Source organism: Lepidochelys olivacea (assembly GCF_965140295.1).
Source record: "Lepidochelys olivacea isolate rLepOli2 genome assembly, chromosome: 25".
Taxonomy (NCBI): domain Eukaryota; kingdom Metazoa; phylum Chordata; order Testudines; family Cheloniidae; genus Lepidochelys; species Lepidochelys olivacea.
The window spans coordinates 19403976-19424252 of NC_140435.1; the positions used below are offsets into that span (position 1 = coordinate 19403976).

Sequence of the window (20277 nt, forward strand, 5' to 3'; positions counted from 1 at the left end):
CACAGCAGCCTGATGAGGTCTAACTGAGAGAGCTCTACCAGGGCTGGGACAAAGAAAACCAAAGAGCAAATAGGAGAAAGATAAGAACACTCACAGCCACATATATACCCCTTACCCCACACAATGCCCTGCACGTGCACAGCCCTTCCCCTCACACACACAGACATGTACATTCATGCATACCCCACTCTTCACATGCTCAAGCGTGCACACTCCCATCCATGCTCTCACACACAAGCACATACACACACATGCTGTTCCATGTATTTTTCTCCACACTACAATGGAAGAACGAAATTCAGGGGACCCATTGCACCCAGCCTCCCTAAAGCCACTTGAAAGGGAGCCTTGTGCACCAGCCAGCATCTCTTCTCCTTGGCCCCTTGCACAGTACAGTGTGCTGCAGACTGACCCTTTCTGCACCGGCAATGCCATTAGTGCCAGAATCCTGCTCTCTTGGACATATCTATATGCAGAGGGGATGGTGGTGACAAGTACAGCACGCACCTTACTTTGAATAAAATGCAGCAGACTGCAGCCACCTTCACCCTTTGATATGGAGCTGCAACTCCCAGGGAGGACATGATTCTCTCCTGAGTCAAGCAGCCTGGCCATGTTGCAGCACAGTGCAACCCACTACCCTCATCCCTTCTGGTGTAAAGCACAAGATCTGCATTCAGACTTCCAAAAGCATTTGGCATCTTCAGCACTTCGCAGCTTATTTACCTGAGGAGGCTGAGCTGATGAAGATTCGGACGACACTGGATGGCTGGAAGGGCAAAGGGACCATCTTACCCTGGAGAAGTTCCTGGCATGTGTCCGGGCTGAGGCAGCTGAGACTCATGCTGGTGTCTTCACTTGCTGACTTCTCCCGTGGAGGACTCTGTGCTTTACAGAAGAATCTATTCAAACAAGGCTGAATGCATCCGATGAAGTGAGCTGTAGCTCACGAAAGCTTACGCTCAAATAAATTTGTTAGTCTCTGAGGTGCCACAAGTCCTCCTTTTCTTTATTCAAACAAGTGTCAGGAATGAGACCCAGCATGTGGCACTAGTGAGCAATTAAGCACACTTGGAAACTGCCCCCTCAAGACTTCCTATATCATCCCAGAGAACAGACCATTGTGGGGCTTTGTTCCTTCACATTTAAACAGGACCCAGTAAAAGCCTCAGCTGTTCAAATAGAAAAATTAGGAAAACCTAGAGCTCTGAGTCTGCACTGATAGCTGTGAAACACTGTCTCCTTGCAACACAGGGGCTTGGCTGCATCCCAGGAGGGCATCCATCTCTACAGCAACCAGTGTTTGTCACTTGGGCGAATCCCCGGGGTGCTCTAAAAGTGCCAGACTCCAGTGTGCTCTTAGTCAGGGATGCACACTTGAGACCCTTTCGCTCAGTGGCCTTGTTTATGCTAGAAATTCTTGTAGCCATATTCCAGCAGTGGGCAGCGGTACCATCGCTAGCAACAGTATTAGCATGAATCCAGGCAGGGCACAGGCCTTCTTTCCACCTGCTCAGAGCAGGTTTTGACGACACGGGGGAATACACTCAAGCCCTGTCTGCTCTAGTCTTTTGTCAAAGTGTAAAAGGGTGACCTACTAAAACACCTCAATTAAAAATATTCCCAGTCAATATTTACACTGTTTACAATATTTACTACAGTGACCTCTGAAGTCTGTGATGTGGCTCCAGGTAAACTACAGGGAGGACAGACGCAGCACACAGGGGAAGCTGACAAGAAAAATGTAATATTGTGCAAGAACTAACTGACCACGCAGTGTCAACAATGACCAGGAAAAAAATAATGATTTTATTTTGGAAAGTGATATGACAGCTGGACTCCAGTGGCACAAGATGATTCTTACAGTTTGGATTACACTGTACAAAACGCAATTTGCTTGTTCACATACTTGTCAGACTGTGAGAGAACTGGCCTTGCACAGGATCACTCCGAATTGCACATTTCTACAGTACATGAGGTACAGTGAGAAGGAAAATGCCCTGCCAATAAATTCTCACCAGCTGGAGTTAGCAGCAAACAGACTCCTTCACTCCAAGCAAATGTGTCATATTTCCAACAATTGCCAGCTAAAAGTTCTCAGTCTGTGGCAGCATCACCCAATAAAGGCTCCCAAATTTTCTTGAGCCTGGAAAGTTGCCATTGCTGCTGAAGGACACTGGTAGTTTTCAGGTGCAAAAGTGTGTTTGGTTCCATCGCCCTCCCCCCAAAAAAAGTTTGGGTTTGTGATCATATAAGCTCAGGAGTGCTCAGTGAATGGGAGCTGGGTGCTCAGCTCTTAACATGATTGGACCCTTTAGCACCATGGCAAAAAAAAAACAACAATCCTAAAGGTTCAGCTCTTCAAGAAAGCATTCCTGGCAATAACTTGAATAGTTACAGTACATGCAAATATAGCCGAACACAGAGCCTGTGATACAAATCCCCCAGGGACTGTACTAGCCAGTGGCCTCCATGACAGGGACTTTGTGGCTTTAAAACTCCAAAGAACTGGCACCTCATGGAAAATGGGGGAAATCTTTATTATGAAACAATTCCATCCCTTTGGCACATTCCCCATTAGTTATTACAAGAGACTGGTACTTGTAAACAGCTTCACAATTTCTCCGCAGCAATTGCTAATCGCCTCACTGTGATCAAAGCCCCCCATGTGTGCTATCACAATCATAGAAATGTAGACCTGAAAAGGACCTTGAGAGGTCTTCTAGTCCAGCCCCTTGAACTGAGGGGGGACCAGGTAAAGCTAGCCCATCCCTGATGGGCATTTGTCCAACCTGTTCTTAAAAACCTGCAATGACGGGGATTCCACTACTTCCCTTGGAAGCCTGCTCCAGAGCTTAACTATCTTTATAGTTAGAAAGTTTTCCCTAATATCTCCCTGGCTGCAGATTAAGCCCATTTCTTCTTGTCCTACCTTCAGTGGACATGGAGAACAGTTGATCACCATTCTCTTTATAACAGCCCTTAACACATTAGAAGACTGTCATCAGATCCCCCTCTGCCATCTTTCTCAAGACTAAACATACCCAATTTTTAAAAACTTTTCCTCATAAGTCAGATATATTAAACCTTTTATTATTTTTGTTGCTCTCCTGTGGACTTTCTCCAATTTATCCACATCTTTCCTACAGTGCGGCACCCAGAATTGGACACAGTACTCCAGCTGAGGCCTCACCAGTGCTGAATAGAATGGGACAATTACCTCCTGTGTCTTACAAACAACACTCCTGTTAATGTACCTGTGATGCAGTGTACAAAGCCCACACTGGGTCTGAAGGGGTTAAAGGAAGCACCACCACTCCAGACCTGCAGAGCATGCTCTAACTGGAGAGGCATCTTAAAACTTGAGAGCAACTTAGTTCAGAAGAGGGAGGCTGGGGAGGAAGACAGATCTACCCTGTGGACTCCTGAACAAGGGTGCCAAAGCAGCCTCCCTGTGAGGAATAAGACTACCTGCTGAGCCAAGTTTGGGTTGAAGGTTTAGTTGTCTTTTCATTTTCTTTTGTTATCTTATATAGGACTTGGAGGCATGTGGGGAGATGGATGGTAGGAAGTGACCCAGGAGCAAATTGGAGGGCATTCCAGGGTGCTTGACATTGTTGGCACTCATACGACCCTGGGTAAGAGCCTGGTGGAGTGGGAGGGACCAGGCTCCCCTTCCAACTGCCCTTGCTGCAGGAGGGGTGTAAGGCTCATTTCCACCCCACTCCCCTTCTAGTAAGGAGAGGGCAAGAACATTAAAGAGCCTGAGATAAAGCTAAGCCCCATCCATACAAGGATTAGGAACTGGACTGAAAGGCCCTCCTGAAGGGAGGCAAGGCTGGAAACTGGGTGGGCTACCCAGCTGGCCCTCTGGGGACTCTATTACAATACCCCAAAATGATATTAGCATTTTTTGCAACTGCATCACATTGTTGGCTCATGTTCAATTTGTGATTTGCTATAACCCCCAGATCCTTTTCAGCAGCACTAACACCTAACCAGTTATTCCCCATTTTGTAGTTATGCATTTGACATTTTTCTTCCCAAGTGTAGTACTTTGCACTTGTCTTTACTGACTTTCACCTTGATTTCCGACCAATTCTCCAATTTGTCCATTTTCTTTTCAATTGTAACCCTGTCCTCCAAAGTGATCGCTAAAGCAACCAGAGGACTCTGACCACAGATGGAGAATAAGCATCAGGAATCTCAGAAAAAAAAGATCTGGTTTTGTGAATATGTCCATGGTAATAAAACAGGGGGGGAGGAGGGAGAGACCCACCAGGCAGCAAGGGCCCTTTCCAAGCAGCATATGCACAGAAAATGCTTTCCACTGTCTGTTTATTCACCTGGGGCATGGGCCCTGGCACCCTCTGGGGTATTCACAGTGTTTTGTCTGAGATCTCAGTTTGTTCCTTCTCCGCAGCCCACACCAGTGGCAACAGAGACCATGCAGGGCTCTTGATGGGAGTAACAGACTTATTTCTCGGGGCCTCTCCTCCTTGTGCTTTTCCGTTTCTGTATGATCAGGTCGATCTGGTAAATGAGCATCACGGCCATGGAAAACACGAGAATCTGGAAGGGAAAAGGAAGTCACTAGGGCTGGATTCATTAACACCTGAAAGCAACATCCCTGAGGTCTTAAAGCAGGGGAAATGCCAGGGAAGGGACAACAAAATCCTGTAATTTACCCTCTAGACAAAACCCAAGGTTCTGGTGCCAAGAACTGTGTCCCCCACTGACTTTCATGGTTGCTGCAGGAGTTAAGCACCTGTGAAAATCAGGCTACTTGTTTAGGTGCCTAAGCATTATTGTTCATATGTCACTATATTATTAGTACTGTATATCTGACTATGGATTTAGGTGTTAACATTAGCCACCCAAGATTGAAAACTTTGGCCGGAAGGGTGTGGTTATCATTCACAGGGCTAGCCAAGCAGAGCTAGCCAAGCAGATTCTTGGCTTTGTTTATGCTAGAAAAATGCAATGGTTTAACCACATTTATTTCAAAATCAATTTAAATCAATGCAAACTCTTAATATAGATGCACTTCTATACATACAGGTAGGTTGCATCAACATGTGTGATATTAGTTTAGCTTGCATTTGTAAGTTACCAGCTTAACCTTTGCTTATGTTAATTTAGCTTAAATCAGTTTAAGTGCATTACTCTTGAGAGTTTGCACTGGTTTACTCAATTAGTTTTTAATGGATTTAATTAAACTGATGCACTTTTCTAGTACAGACATAGTCTTAACGCTGTTACAGCCTCAGTTACCTCCAAGAAAAACAGTCCTATTGCTAGCCCTGCAACAAGCAGCAGGTTTCTCTGCCCCCAGCCAACAATCTTTTCCAAGCAGCCCTCAGTGTATATCAGACTTTCTGCTTTCCATGATCTCAGGTTCTGGGTCCCATAGCCACACATGCTGTTGAGAACACTCTGTAGGGAGAGAAGAGTCAGCAAGAGTTTAGTGAGTGAGGAACAGGATCTGTTCTTTCCCCCCTGAAGTAGTCACTGCATGCCTGATCCTGAGAGGAGAAGGAGGGGACAGGTGTCCTGATACAAACATCTATCAAGGATGGTCTAGCTAATACTTAGTCCTGCCATGAGTGCAGGGGACTGGACTAGATGGCCTCTCGAGGTCCCTTCCAGTCCTATGATCCTGATACATAGTGATGGGCCCAATCAAAGAACCAGAACAGAACGCTGCTTTGTTCTTAGTGATCTAGCCAGCTATGTTACAAACAGGCACCATGTTAAGTGGTTAGAATAGGGGATTTGGAATTGGGAGATGTGGGTTCTGTTTGCGTCTCTTCCATAGACTCACTGTATATTCTAAGTAAATTCACATTGCCTTTCTGTGTCTCAGTTTCCTTAACCCAGAGCGGATAACGATACTGACCTGACCTTGCAAACTGCATTGAGATCCTGACATGAAACGTTATATAAATGCAAAGTACCTCTGATACTTTCCTACTTGATCTCTTTGGCTTTATTTTAATGTGTGCCCTTAGTTCCCAACCACGTGCTGCAATGGAGATTTTTTAAAATAGAAACCTCAAGAAAAAAATTTTAACCATAAAAATGTGGCCAGATTTGACTTACAGTAATGGCTGCCTTTTTATCCTTCTGGATGCAGCAGGAGAAAGGCACAGCACAGCGTTCCAGACTGGGGTTAGAGTCTTGGCACTCAAAGTAAATATTCTGAGACCAGTCCTTGTAGGAATGCACCCCACAGCACTCGAACTGAGAGAGTGAAACAGAAAGGAGGACCTTGGGGTAGCTGCTTGTTTACACAGAGCCCAAGTGTGCATGGGGCTGTACAGACAGAATTTCTGAGAATAGCTCTGAGATAAGTGACTCTGAAACACGGGTGACAACCATCTCTCTCTTATCTCTCTAATGGGTATTCACAGGTAGACCCTGAGGCTTTCAGGGGACTTTAGCAATCCAACTGGGGAGGGAGAAGCAACTGTGTTTTGTGGTGCAAACAGGGAGCAAAAATGGGGAGTTTCCCTAAATTGGCCCTGTTCCCATCTGCCCTGGTGAAAGTCACAGCTGCTGCCATGGACACAAAAAATAAGTGGAGACCATGCTCCTTTCTGTGATGTGAGGAGTGGAGGAAACACTGACTTGAACACTGGCAAGACAATGAGAAGCTGGCTCTCAGGGACCTGGCTTTAGGCTCCATGTGTATGTGAGGATCTAAGGCTGGCACTGAGATCCCAGCACTGACTGAGGATCTGAGACAGGGTCTGTTTAGCCATTTGCCTTCACTGAAATAGTTAAACAGCAAAGCATGATACAAATCTGAGAGGTGTTATTAAATTACCTTTTTCTGTATATAATCAATAAGGTTCTGTAAATCTAGGTCATTCCTATAACCAGAGATAGCTTTTCCCATCAGAAATGCTGCTTTCTCCAACACCTGCAACACACAGAGACAGTGCAGTTGTCAGCATCTACCAGGCAGATTCATTGACTTGCAGAAGCTCCCCTTGTTTTCCATTTCCTGCACTTTGGGCCCAAGACTTGTCTCTGTGGCATCTGGCCTCTGACTCCGAGGTACCCCTGACCTGAGCCTGTCACACGGACAAATGCAAGTTAAACCCAAGTGGCTGCCATTTTCCCTGTTCACCTCCCAAAAAATGCAGATGAAGAAGGTTGACCTGCATTTCTGTTGGCAGCCAGAGTATAAATACTCTGCATTTATATAGCACACTACAGTATGCATTCAGATGTTAACTGATTAATCTTGACAACCTCACAGTCAGGTAGGTAGAGGAAGTATTAATGTTCCCATCTTCCAGAGGGGAAACTGAGGCAGGGAGGGGAAGAGACTTGCCCAAGGCTACATAGGGTGCTGCTGACTTCTAGATCTGTGCTCATGCAACTATGCTGCCAAATTCAACTGTCTAATTCAGCAAAGTGTCAGCCAGCTCTGGAGTTAACTGTGCAGTTACCATGCCAGAGAAGAGAAATCCCAGGACAGCAGCCACGATCTGGAGAATGAGACTGATCAGTAAAATCCAAGCAAACTGAAAAATGAAGGGGTGAGATCATCAGAACAAAGTTTAGAGCAACCAGTTCCCCCCTGCCAGCATCGATGCAAGAGCCCTTAGAGCAAGAGCTCTGTGGGGCTGGGGCCGTGTCTATGACGTGTCATGTACATTCACCCTGCTGTGTATGTGTGTTAATACCAATGCCCAGAACACCAATGATACCAGCCTCCACCTCCAACAGTCCAGAGGAAGTCAGCTGTCAGGTGCAATAAATCAGCATTTCCCATTCAGTAATACCTTATCTTGGGGGCCCCCAAGGCACTGGGGCCTGCTTAGGACCTGTTACACACAAGACAATCCCTGGAAACTCCAGAGATGCACCCTGTACAGGAAGGCTTGGAAAATCTAGTTCCAGATTCTACAAGAGGACACAGCAGCTGAAACACTGCAGAGAGCACAGGGGACAAGCCCAAGACCTGGCTGAGCAGGGGAATAATTTAAGTGACCAGCCCCTTGGAGAGACCAGGCCTGATTATTTATGCATAGAAGGCTGTCTCCTCCCTGCACTACACTGCTGTTGTTGTACCAGGTCCCAGCCCTCCTTGCAGCAGGAGGGCTGAATGTGAGAACTTCCAGGCAACCACCTGGGTACCAGTGTTATTACAAGGCAGGGTTCCCCATCATGGCTTAATAGTAGTACTGCTGGTAAATATCACTACCCGAATGTCCTGGAGCGTCAAGTCCCCTGCCTACAAGTCCCAGTTGAGGAATATAGCATGGCCGAGAACAGAATTTCCCCCTGGCTGGTTTTCCCACAAGCCTCCATGCTTCATTTGCATGTGAGGATAGAAGGAAATGATTAGAATGTTTCAGACAAGAATGGCCCACTGCCTCTGGTGATGGAGCTGAGATTGCCTGTGCTAATGGGACAGGCACTGACTCCACAGTCAGATCAGCATTTTGGAGCAAGCCTCCCAGCCCAGATTAGGGCTAATGGGGCTTGCACTCGTGTTTTAAAGATCGTGTTAGAGACAGCACTTTGAAGTTGCTCGGCCTCCAGTGCAAGCTCTGCTCACCCGGATCTCAGAGTAGCAGCCATGTTAGTCTGTATCCGCAAAAAGAAAAGGAGTACTTGTGGCACCTTAGAGACTAACCAATTTATTTGAGCATAAGCTTTCGTCAGCTGTAGCTCACGAAAGCTTATGCTCAAATAAATTGGTTTCAGAGTAACAGCCGTGTTAGTCTGTATTCGCAAAAAGTAAATTGGTTAGTCTCTAAGGTGCCAGAAGTCCTCCTTTTCTTTTTTCACCCAGATCTGTCAACCTAGGCTGGGAGACATACCCTGACCTTGCTGCCATTGTGACTGCCCTATTAGCTGCTTTTTGTAATGTTGTAGCTGTGTTGGTCCCAACAAGGTGGGTGAGGTAATATCTTTTATTGGACCAACTTCTACTGGTGAAAGGGACGAGTTTGAGCTTACACAGAGCTCTTCTTCATGACTGGGAAATGTACTCAGAGTGTCACAGCTAAATACAAGGTGGAACAGGTTGTTTAGCATAAGGAATTACATGTTGTAAGAGGTTTCAGAGTAGCAGCCGTGTTAGTCTGCATTCACAAAAAGAAAAGGAGTACTTGTGGCACCTTGGCGACTAACCAATTTATTTGAGCATAAGCTTTTGTGAGCTACAGCTCACTTCATCGGATGCATGAAAGAAGTCATTCAAGGTGAAGTGGGCAGTTAACACCTTTGCTGTCATAGGACAAAAGGTTAGTTTTTTTAGGTTAGATTGTTGTAATGAGCCATAAATCCATGTTAGCTGCTTGGAAGGAGCCTTGTCTGAGTGTCCGTCATGGAATCTCAACAATTAGGGATGGAAAAGACCTATGAGGTCAGCTAATAACACTCACCTCCTGGCTGTGCTTTGAAGTTGCAAAGTGCTAGGTATTTGCCAAGTGTTGTTAGCCCATCGCTGGGGCTGGTTGTTGTTCCCTACAGTCTAGTCTCTAGTATTTTGTCCAGTCTAGTTTAAATGCCATCTTTTCATTAGCATGGTTAAGTCTCCGGCACAGGAACCAGCACGGGGAAATGAATTCTTTGAGTTAGCAAACAATTTCTTTAGTGAGTTTTTGCTGCAGTCAGCAATTTCCTCATGTTTATTTGACAAGTTGTGAAAATTTTTTTTTACTCCGTAGATTTATCATGTTGAGTCCACGCATTTGATTCCCAGCACTCAAAATTCAGTTGAGGGGGTCACATAAGGCAGATGGGATTGTTTCTGTTCTCCAATTGCATAAATATAACTCCTATGGAGCGCTCTTCCTACACAGATTTTTACACAGGCCATTCTGAAATTTGTTCACCCAAATGTTGCTGAGTGCAACTTGAGGGCTCAGAAGGTCAGCTCAGAAACGCACAAGGACATCAAAGCAAGTGTATTTTAAAATTGAAGCCCATATTCCAAGACATTGTTTGGAGGGGGCCAGTATTTACCCAGCAATAGTGATAAACATTAGTTGACACTTGAGAAGGAACCTTTCCTTTTGTATTACTGGGACATGTTAAATCCTGTCAAGAGGGAATTTCTGTTATTTGCAAATGAAAAGAACACACCCTAAACCTCTTCCAGCCACATTGGATTTCATTAGCTAGAAGAAACATGCAGTCTCCAAACATATCATACACACTTTCTTGCATTGCACTGCTGTAGCATGTCTGTGCCTCAAGATACTCCACAATGAAATTATCCCCAAGATAACCTCATAACACCTGGAGGAATGTTACATTTGCAAAGTCTCTGCAAAATTCCCATAAAGGCAACAACTGTGGATTCTGATGGGCAAATATTATAAACAACCCTTCGACTTGGGACAAATAGTGTAAATGGCAAAATGTTGGTGCAAATGTGAAAAACAGGCCACATTAAAAAGGTGACAACTGGCACAAGCCACCAGATCTTTTTGCTTGGATGTGCAACCAAAGGGACAGGTGGGGAGCAGAAGTTATGAGTCACGATGGCTTTAGTAAAAAGAAACAGAGTACCAGTGGCACCTTAGAGACTAACCAATTTATTTGAGCATAAGCTTTCGTGAGCTACAGCTCACTGCATCCGATGAAGTGAACTGTAGCTCACGAAAGCTTATGCTCAAATAAATTGGTTAGTCTCTAAGGTGCCACTAGTACTCCTTTTCTTTTTGCGAATACAGACTAACACGGCTGCTACTCTGAAAGATGGCTTTAGTGTGGTCAGGAATTCACTGGTTTTTTTTCTCTCTCCTTGCTGTTCAGGCAGTTGGGGAGCTATTTTCCCACTAGCTCAGTAACATGCTAGTACTGCCAGTGCTCCCCTTCAGCATCCACTTAAGAGACTGACAAAAATTGATCTCCTAATGCAGGTGGAGCAGGTTCACACTCCACTCTTTGAGGCAGTCTCTTTAGGCGGGAAGTTGCCTAGTAAGGGCAGCCCAAGGCATAGGGATCCCTTTCAGGTAGAAGAAATCATCCCACTAGCCTCGCCTTACAATTTTCAGCAGCACAGGCAGGTCACGCAAGGCTCCTGTACACCCCACAAAGGTGATGCCAAACATTAGGATCCCCACTGTGAGCAAGATCAGCGAGGGATCAGTGAGGAGCGAATCCACAGCACCTGGCAGAGATTGAAAAACAAGGCAAAGTAAGAACTTAGTGCAAGCCAAATCATGCTCCTTCCTCTTCCCTTCGGAGTATCAAGAATGGATGCAGAGCTCACAGAAAAACATGGAGCTGGACAAGTTCCACATACTAGCCTTCCAGGGCAATCCCCAACCCTCCCCTTGAAACACATTTCCTTCCCGCACTCATCAATTGGGATTACAAAACACTCACCAAACAAAGTTCTGCACTACAAGGTGGCCTGGGTCCGCATGTTTAATTGATGAACACATTTGTCACCTTGGACTGTAAACCCTTCCAGGCAGATGCCATGTGTGTCTCTATGGTCTGTACAGGACCAAGCACATAGCTAGTGCTCAGCAAATACAAATGGCACATTGAAGGGAGGGGGAATTTGTGCTTGGAGGTTTATTCCCCAGCCTTGAAACTGGGCAAGGCAACAAAGCCTTAGGTTCATGGCATTGGTGGAAGGAGCTGAGCTCCCTCCTGAGTTTACTTTCCAGAGTTCTCAGGCATTCATTAGGCTGTACCGCCTTATTTGATCCATTTTTAATTTGTTTAGTGATTATTGCTGAACACTCAGCAGTCTTTGGGCATGACAAACGTACATGGTTATTAATAATCCTTCTCACCCTTGTAGATCCATCAAAAGGATTGGGCAACACCCTGCAGGAGTGACATACAGGAACCATGGTGGAGGGTGATTTGAAAACTGCCAATCAGAAATGGGCCATGGAGCTCATCTCCACACGGTACTGGGAAGAGAGCAATGACTACACAATTACCCTGCAGTCACTTTGTTAGCTTTATCTAAACTCCAGTTTGGAAACTGTAAAGGAGCAAAAAGGAGTACTTGTGGCACCTTAGAGATTAACAAATTTATTTGAGTATAATCTTTTGTGAGCTACAGCTCACTTCCACAGATGCATTCAGTGAAAAATGCAGTGTATTTGAGCGGTAGCTCACAAAAAGATTATATTCAAATAAATTTGTTAGTCTAAGGTGCCACAAGTCCTCCTTTTCTTTTTGCAAATACAGACTAACATGGCTGCTACTCTGAAACCTGTAAAGGAGTGGACTCACCCCTGCAGCGCCTCCTGTTGGTCATTGGGGAATTAGCTCTATCCAGCACAGAGCACCCTCTGCAGGCTAGTGATCCACACAGCTCTGGCCCCCATGTCCCTCACAGACCCCAGTGCCCCTTTCTCTGGGTTCTGCCCCCTGGCAGCACCCCCAAACTCTACTCTGGGTCTCCCCTTCCTGTGGAACCCCCAACCCACTATCCCCACCTTGCCTCAGTCTGGGCTACTGCCAGTCATCACCAAGCCCCCACTCCCTGGGGCAGACTGCAGTGTAAAGGCCACTCATCATAGGCAAAGGGGTTCAGACCTGTTGCCTTCCAGTACCTCTATGGGCCTTGAGCCAGGCCCTACAGCCTGGGGAGTTCCCAGCCTGGAGCACCCGGCTTGGCTTGGCTTGGCTTGGCTTGGCTTGGCTTGGCTTGGCGCGGCGCACTCTCCTAGCCTAGGGAGAGACTCCTTGGGTATTTGGCTCACAGCCTTTTTATACAGGCCAGCTGGGGGCCTGATTGGGGCATGGCCCAGCTGTGGCTGCTTCCCCAATCAGCCATCCCCAGCCACAGTCCTCTCCAGAACTGCTTTAAACCCCTTCTATTTTAGGAGCAGGATAGCCACCCTGTGACAGTAACTCAGGGAGGGACAGGAAATGGTACTTACTTGCTTCCTTAGAGAGTTTGGCATAAATACCAACTGCCACCATGAGCCCACTGGCCACCTAGGGAGGAAGAATCAGAGACAAACTCATCATTTTGCAAGAGGAAAAATCCCCAACAGCATCTAAGCCTGGGAGCAGGAGATATTTGCCCAGCCAGAGAAGAGAAGCAGGTCTCTCAGCCTGTCCCAGGGGAGCCCAGATGAAGGGATACCAAAAGGCAGATTAGCAATTTACAAGGGACCTGCACCCTGACATCCTCACCACAGGGCCCTAATATCACAACTGGCCAGAGTGACTCTTCACTGGGACGACTTTGAAAGTGGGTTTCCCTGCATGCAGTGATCTTGCTGCCCATCCAGTGTCAGCCACACCCTGGGCCTAGCAGCCCCATCCCTGCTCAGACTCACCCAGAAAAGGTAACAGGAGACAAACAAAGTGTATTTGATGAGCTGTTTTGTTCTCATGGTTCGTGTCCTGGAGTCTCTGATGCCAGCACACCACTCTCCCAGATGTGGAGTCTGTTTCTCTGCTGATTCTTGATGCCTGGGTCATGTGCTCTAGGGAGCATTACGGGCACAAAGGGAAAAGACTGACATGTACAGTCAGGTTTGCCACGTGTTTCCTAGTGTAAGTCACTTGCCTGTTTTCAGCTCTCTTGCAGCTGCAGTAGGACAGGCTGACTAGGCAAAATAAACTCCTGAAATGAAGACCTCAGAAAACACTGGAAGAAGAGGAGGCCAAGGCAAGGAGAAACCCAGCAGTGAGGTGGGGCAGCATTCTTCCATTCAGGTTATTGAGAATAGGAGGAAGAGAAGCCATTTGAAGAGAGATGTCAGAGGAGACAGGAAGAAACAGGCGCAGACTAGATTCTATGCATCAGAGAGGCAGGTTCCTAGGAGCTGGAGTCCCAGCCCCTCATTCCTTGGGTAGGGCTCACTGAGAAGGAAGAGTGCTTGGCAACTGGAATGAGGAGAGAGGCACTTGGAATGGGAACCCTATGAGAACTCACCCTTCACCCCCACATGAAAAAAGAGAGACTCCTACAATTAATTTTTTTTTAAAAACAGCCTTTAAAGTAAACACAGTGAAAGGTGCCAGAGTGGGGTTCCTCTCACTGAGCCCTTTAAATCCCTGCCGGAGCCCTGGGGTAGCGGTGGCGGGGCACTGGCAGAGATTTAAAGGGCCCAGGGCTCCCAGCCGCCGCTACTGCAGCAGAGCCCTGGGCCCTTTAAATGGCCCTCGGGGCTCCCAGCTGCCTCAGCAGCTAGTAGCTCCGGCGGTGATTTAAAGGGCTGGGGCTCCCAGCTGCCTCTACTGCAGCTGGAGCCCCTGGCTCTTTAAATCTTGATGTAAAGGCCCCGCCCCCTTCTGGGCGAGGCCCCGCCCCTGCTCAGGACTCTGGCGTACCAGTACATCCTTTAAGTTACTTTCACTCCTGGAACCTTCACTTATTCCTGGTCTCCATTCCTTAGGCTCATCATTCTGCTGCTGAATTGGGTCATCCAGGGGCTCCTGAGCTCTCGGCTCATGGAGGGAAGTGAGCAGCTAGGTGCTGGACAGGGCCGGCTCCAGCTTTTTTTGCCGCCCCAAGTGGCAAAGGAAAAAAAACCAAACCAAGCCTGGTTGAGCTGCCGCCAAAGTGCCACCGAAGAGGAAGAGAGGGACTGCAGGGCCCGCTACTGAATTGCCGCCGAAGACCCGGACGTGCCGCCCTGACGGAGTGCCGCCCCTTCTGTTGACTGCCCCAGGCACCTGCTTCCTTCGCTGGTGCCTGAAGCCGTCCGTGGTGCTGGAGCAGGCTCAGGGCTGGGGGCAATCTTAGTATTCCTGAGAAGCCATTTGCAGATGTATTGGGCATCCCAAGCCTGCCTCAAAGGTTCCAGGGAGATGAGCTCTAGAAGAGGCTGACAGAGCAGATGTCTCTGCACTCCAGGGCTGTGAAGTTTGTTTGATCTTAATTGTCCTCCTTAAGAACCCCAAACTGGGCTGTTTTGTAGAAGTCTGAACCAGGGAGAGTGTATGTGAGAGAGAGAGGCTGTGAGGTGGAACGAGCAGAGTCTGCTCAGCGGTTTCACAAGGAGATAGGTAGGGCATACCAAATTCACGGTCCATTTTGAAAATGGACTTTTAAAAATCATAAATTTCATATATTTAAATCTGAAATGTCATGATGTTGCAATTTTAGGGGTCCTGACCCAAAAGGGTGTTGTGGGGAGTGTTGTAAGATTTTTGTAGGGGCGGGTCTCGGTACTGCCACCCTTACTTCTGCGCTGCTGCTGGTGGCCGCGCTGCCTTCAGAGCTGAGCAGCCACAGAGCAGCAGCTGCTGGCTGGGAGCCCAGCTCTGAACACCACCGCCAACAGCAGTGCAGAAGTAAGGGTGGCACGGTATGGTATTGCCACCCTTAGTTCTGCGCTGCTGCCTTCAGAGCAGGGCCATCTGCCAGCAGCCGCCACTCTCTAGCTGCCTAGCTCTGAAGGCAGCAAGACCGAAGCAAGGGTGGCATAGGATGGTATTGCCATCCTTACTTCTGCGCTGCTCCTGGCAGGGTGCTACCTTCAGAGCTGGGCACCTGGCCAGCAGCCACTGCTCTCCAGCCACATAGCTCTGAAGACAGCACAGAAATAAAGGTGGCAATACAATGCCCCCCCACCCCCACAATAATCTTGCAACCCCCCGCACCGCTTTTTTGGGTCAGGACCTTCTGTTTGAGAAACACTGATTTTCCCCATGAAATCTCTATAGTATAGGGTAAAAGTACACAAAAGACCAGATTTCATGGGGGAGACCAGATTTCATGGTCCGTGACACATTTTTCATGGACATGAATTTGGTACAGCCATAGAGATAGGATAAGTCCCATAGAAAGATTATGAAAACCGGGGCACAATTTCTTGGCCTTGCTCACCTCACCCAGTAACACAACCTCCACCCCTTACGAAAGCTCATGCTCAAATAAATTGGTTAGTCTCTAAGGTGCCACAAGTACTCCTTTTCTTTTTGCGAACCTCCACCCCAGTAATTTACATGGATATGTCTATGTCCACATGCTTGGTGACACTGTCAAAAAATTTGAATAGATTGGTGAGGCATAATTTCCCTTTACAAAATTCATGTTGACTCTTCCCCCAACTTATTGTGTTCATCTATGTGCCTGATAATTCTGTTCTTTACTATAGTTTCAACCAATTTGCCCGGTATTGAAGTTAGGCTAACCAGCCTGTAATTGCCAGGATTGCCTCTATAGCCTTTTTAAAAAATAGGCAGTACATTAGCTTCCCTCCAGTCATCTGGTCCAGAGGCTGATTTAAGCAGTAGGTTACATACCACAGTTAGTAGTTCTGCAATTTCATATTTGAGTTCCTTCGGAACTCTTGGGTGAATACCATCTAGTCCTGGTGACTTACTACTGTTTAATTTGCCAATCTGTTCCACAACATCCTTTACTGACACCTCAATCTGGGACAGTTCTTCAGATTTGTCACCTAAAAAAAATGGCTGAGGTCTGGGAATCTCCTTCACATCCTCTGCAGTGAAGACTGATACAGAGAATTCATTTAGCTTCTCCATAACAGCCTTGTCTTCCTTGAGTACTCCTTTAGCACCTTGATTGTCCATTTGGCAGGCTTCCTGCTTCTGATGTACTTAAAAAATGTTTTTGCTGTTAGTTTTTGTGTATTTTACTACTTGCTGTTCATATTCTTTTTTGGTCTGCCTGATCACACTTTTACATTTGAGTTGCCAGAGTTTATGCTTCTTTCTGTTTTCCTCTGTAGGATCTGACTTCCTATTTTTAAAGGATGTCTTTTTGTCTCTAACCGCCTCCATTTAGCCAAGGTAGTTTTTTGGTCCTTTTTTTTTTTTTTTTTAAATGTGGGGTATTGTGATGGGGTTTACACCCCACACAGGCATGTAAGGGGTTAATGGAGGCTGAATGGCCCAATTAACCTAGTACATTGAATGCCCTGGTTAGAGGATCAGGCTTACCTGTGCAGGAGCAGGCAGGCCCTGTATAAAGCCAGGTAGCTGGCTGCAGAGAGGTAGGGCTGCAATTAGGAAAGACCGCAGGAAAATAGCCACTCTCTAGGTGGAGGGAGTTGGAGGCTGGCAAACCTGGGGCAGGAAGAAGCTAAATAAGTAGGAAGAAGCCCAGGAATAACAGCAGCAAGGCATAGGACTGTACAGGGGCTGTAGTTGCTTGTTATATGGTCCCTGGGCTGGAACCCAGTGTCAAAGGCAGGTCTGGGTTCTCCTAGCAAGCAGGTCTGGAAAAATTCCCTGGAAAGGCAGAACCTTAGTGACCTGCCTGGAAGGTCATGCCCGGAAGAGGAGATGGCAGGTCTGGGAGCGAGCAGGGCTGTGGAGAGAGACAATATGAGGGAAGATGCCACTGGAGGAGTGTATGCCTGGCAGAGCTAAAGGCACTGCAAGTAGTGAGCGAACACATTACAGGTATACATATAGTTTGGGCCTCTGTTACGGTGTTTTAAAATAGTTTCCATGGAGCTTGCAGGGATATCACCCTAACTGTTCCTGTTAATTTCCCTTTAACTAGCTGTCTCACTTTTGTGTAGTTCTAATTTTTTAAATTAAATGCTATTGTGGTGGGTTTCTCTGGTATTTCTCTTCTCCCCCCTGCCCCAAATGTTAAATTTAATTATATTCTGGTCACTATTGCTGTGTGGTTTATCTACATTCACCTTTGGGATCAGATCCTTTGCTCCACTTTGGACTAAATCAAGAATTTCCTTTCTCTTTGTGGGTTCCAGGTCTAGCTGCTTCAAGAAGCAGTCATTAATGGTGTCTAGAAATGTTGCCTCTGCATGCCACCCTGGGGTGACAGTTACCAGTCAATATGGGGATAGTTGAAATTGCCCATTGTTAATGGGTTTTCTGTTTTTGTAGCCTCTCTAATCTCCCTGCGCATTTCACAATCACTGTCACCATCCTAGTCAGGTGGTTGGTGGTATATTCCTACTGCTTTACAGCCTGATGTATCCACAGACACCTGAGACAAAATCAGTCTCATGGTGAGCAAGTCAGTAGCTCCTCAGAGAGGCAAGTTTGAACTCTGTGTGAAGATCAGCAGTCTCTGCTTTGCCTGCTAAGGACAAATTGCCTTAGTTGCTTGGTTATTGCTCTGTATTTCCCCTAAAGATGAGATAAGTTTGTATTAAAACAAACACACTTTGTGGGAATCTTGGAAAAACCTTTTTTTCTTTCAGGATTTCCTAATTTCTTACTGCTTTGGTATAAGGCCAAAACAGGCTGCTGAGGGAGGGAAAATTCTTACTGCAGCAAGGAATATAGGAAATACTATATTGGGTCAGGCTAGTCTGTGGTCTAGTATCCTGACTCTGACAGTTGCCAGATCCCGGTGTATCAGAGGGTGGTACAGTAGGCATAGGTAGCTCTAGTTCTGAGCTGAGTTCTCGCCACACTCTGAAATGATACTCAGTACCAGTCTAGTGGTTTGCCTCTTCAAAGCACCATGCAACCATTAAATAGTCAGCAGAAGGAAGTGGCAGGATCCTTTTTGTTTGGGACTTCAGTCTACAGTGAACAAAACACTGGGAAGTGTACAAGAGGGAAATATCCATTATTGCCAGGGAAATGGACTGGATAATCTAACCTCCAACTCTACCTTCTGGGATGTTTCGTTTCATGTTGAGTTCACATTGGGGTTACTCTCTGGACAGAGTTTGAAAGAATATACATACGTGCAGTCAGCAGTAGTAAAAGAAATCGAGAGGGCAGGAGCATTTGCCAATCGGGGGTTGTTCTCCGATGTATTGGCTTTTGCCTTTTCCCCTGCAAGGTCTTTGGTGCAGGAATTTCTGTATTTTGTTTGACTTCCCCTTTTTGTATTGTAAAGAGCCATGTCCACTTCTTATAGAAATAATTCTGGGATTTTCTTTCACACAAAACAAGGGCTTTTTACAGCTTTTACATCTCCTCTATGGAAACAATCTAAGGGCAAAAACCAAAGACCCCTTATTCTGCCCTTTTGATTAAAGAGAAAATGGAAACTTGTCTATCAATAGGAAATATTCAGAAGGGTGATTATGAATTGCCAGAAAGTCTCTGCCATCTCCAGCAGGCAGGATGATTACACAAGACCAGGGCCTCTTTGCAGATTGAATCTATTACATTTAGATATTTCTCATGAGAGTTAGCATCAACAAAGTTATCAGATCAGAACATCTTTTGAGGCAGTGACATCTGTGCTATGAAACTGTTTGCCCTGGCAGGCCCACTCCTGCCCCAGCACTGCTGCATGGCTTGGAGTTGGGAATGTTCAGCACTGCTAGGACAGCAATGGACATTGAAACACTTCAGAATTTTACAAAGTAACTGAAACTTCCACCTTCATCTGCCTGCGAGTCCCAGCCAGCACCACACTCTGAGCACATTTTACTGATAAGTTCAGCATTTTCTGTGGATGTGATGGGAGAGGACAATTGTTAAAACCATGTTGTTTTTGTTTTTTTTAAACGGTGGGTTTCAACACATGCAGCAAGCCTCATTCTTCCCTCCTCACACTGACCTTTCCTCTCCTGGCTCAGGTCCTAGGAACAACTCGGATCTAACCGATCATTGCAGCTTATCTTGACCAAAGGACTGATGCCCTGAGCAAAAGATATGATTACCCAGAGGGCAAAAATATTAAATCTTTTAAGGACTTCTCTTAGGAAGAGAGAGATGGATTCACAAGGCTGGAAGTGATTGGCCCTATGCAGGTCTTCATTTGTTTAAAAGCATTGCAGGCAGTTGGATTGTACTGAGTTATTCTCATCACTCACATTCTTGTGCCATGACTGTGAGTAAATCAAACAATCTCTCCGTAGGACTTCATGGCTGTTACTGTTACAAGAGTCAAAACCAGACACGTCTCCTCTTATAGTCCTAAAGTAGGCATGGTTTATACAGGATGCCCCAGTGGGCTACCAAAAGGTGGGGGCAATCCTGAAGGGCCACTTGTTCCTTTGTGGTAGGGTCTAGGTGCACTACCTTCTGTAGAACCATATCTACCATCTGGGGTCAGGGAGGCCAGTGCTGGAATTATACCAGAGGCTGCCAGAGCTGAAACCTGCTCATTCAATAAAGGCCCATATGGCTCTCACCATGAAAGGCCTGACTAAATGAAATTGAGCCGCCGCCTTCTGGCAGCTGCGTTCGCCATCCTGCTCAGGGCCTGAGAAGGGTCCTTTGAAGGCCTGAAGACTCTACTTTCTTATAGAGTACGGAACATGTAGTGTAGGTCTTATCAAAGAGCATCAGCCTGACTCAACTGTCCACCTTGGAAAGAGTCTTGGCACTCAGCCCTAGATAACAGCAAAAGGGCTCGTGTAGAGCAAACATGCAGGACTCTTCTTCTTGTAAGAGTCATATGGA

General features: G+C 46.5%; 1 protein-coding gene and 1 long non-coding RNA gene across 2 annotated transcripts in view; one reads left to right on the forward strand and one right to left on the reverse strand.

Annotated features, from left to right (window-relative positions):
• The window catches only part of LOC311513139, a 50158-nt gene extending 34669 nt beyond the window's left edge, over positions 1-15489 (forward strand). Inside the window, exons 3-5 of the long non-coding RNA XR_014709680.1 lie at positions 3150-3496; positions 11789-11900; positions 14355-15489. This is a non-coding gene — a long non-coding RNA (uncharacterized lncRNA). The remainder of the gene's footprint in view (positions 1-3149; positions 3497-11788; positions 11901-14354) is intronic.
• Positions 2522-13835, reverse strand: LOC311513138 (tetraspanin-33-like). Its single transcript, XM_084614782.1, has 8 exons — positions 13290-13835; positions 12885-12942; positions 11019-11143; positions 7461-7535; positions 6830-6925; positions 6103-6243; positions 5275-5436; positions 2522-4572 (listed from the first exon to the last, which is right to left on the reverse strand). The coding sequence occupies exons 1-8, from the start codon at positions 13344-13346 to the stop codon at positions 4477-4479; spliced, it is 810 nt and encodes a 269-aa protein (XP_084470908.1). The 5' UTR covers positions 13347-13835; the 3' UTR covers positions 2522-4476.
• Positions 15490-20277: the final 4788 nt, after the last annotated feature.

What these genes read in the sequence shown, in the direction of transcription:
- LOC311513138 (XM_084614782.1), bottom strand. Translation starts at nt 13,346, where the DNA reads ATGAGAACAAAACAGCTCATCAAATACACTTTGTTTGTCTCCTGTTAC. An exon ending in TCTCCTGTTACCTTTTCTGG is followed by an intron (nt 12,943 to 13,289) that starts GTGAGTCTGAGC and finishes CTTCCTCCCTAG; the next exon opens with GTGGCCAGTGGGCTCATGGT. An exon ending in GATTTCTCTTCTCTGGCATG is followed by an intron (nt 6,926 to 7,460) that starts GTAACTGCACAG and finishes TGTGTGTTGCAG; the next exon opens with GTGTTGGAGAAAGCAGCATT.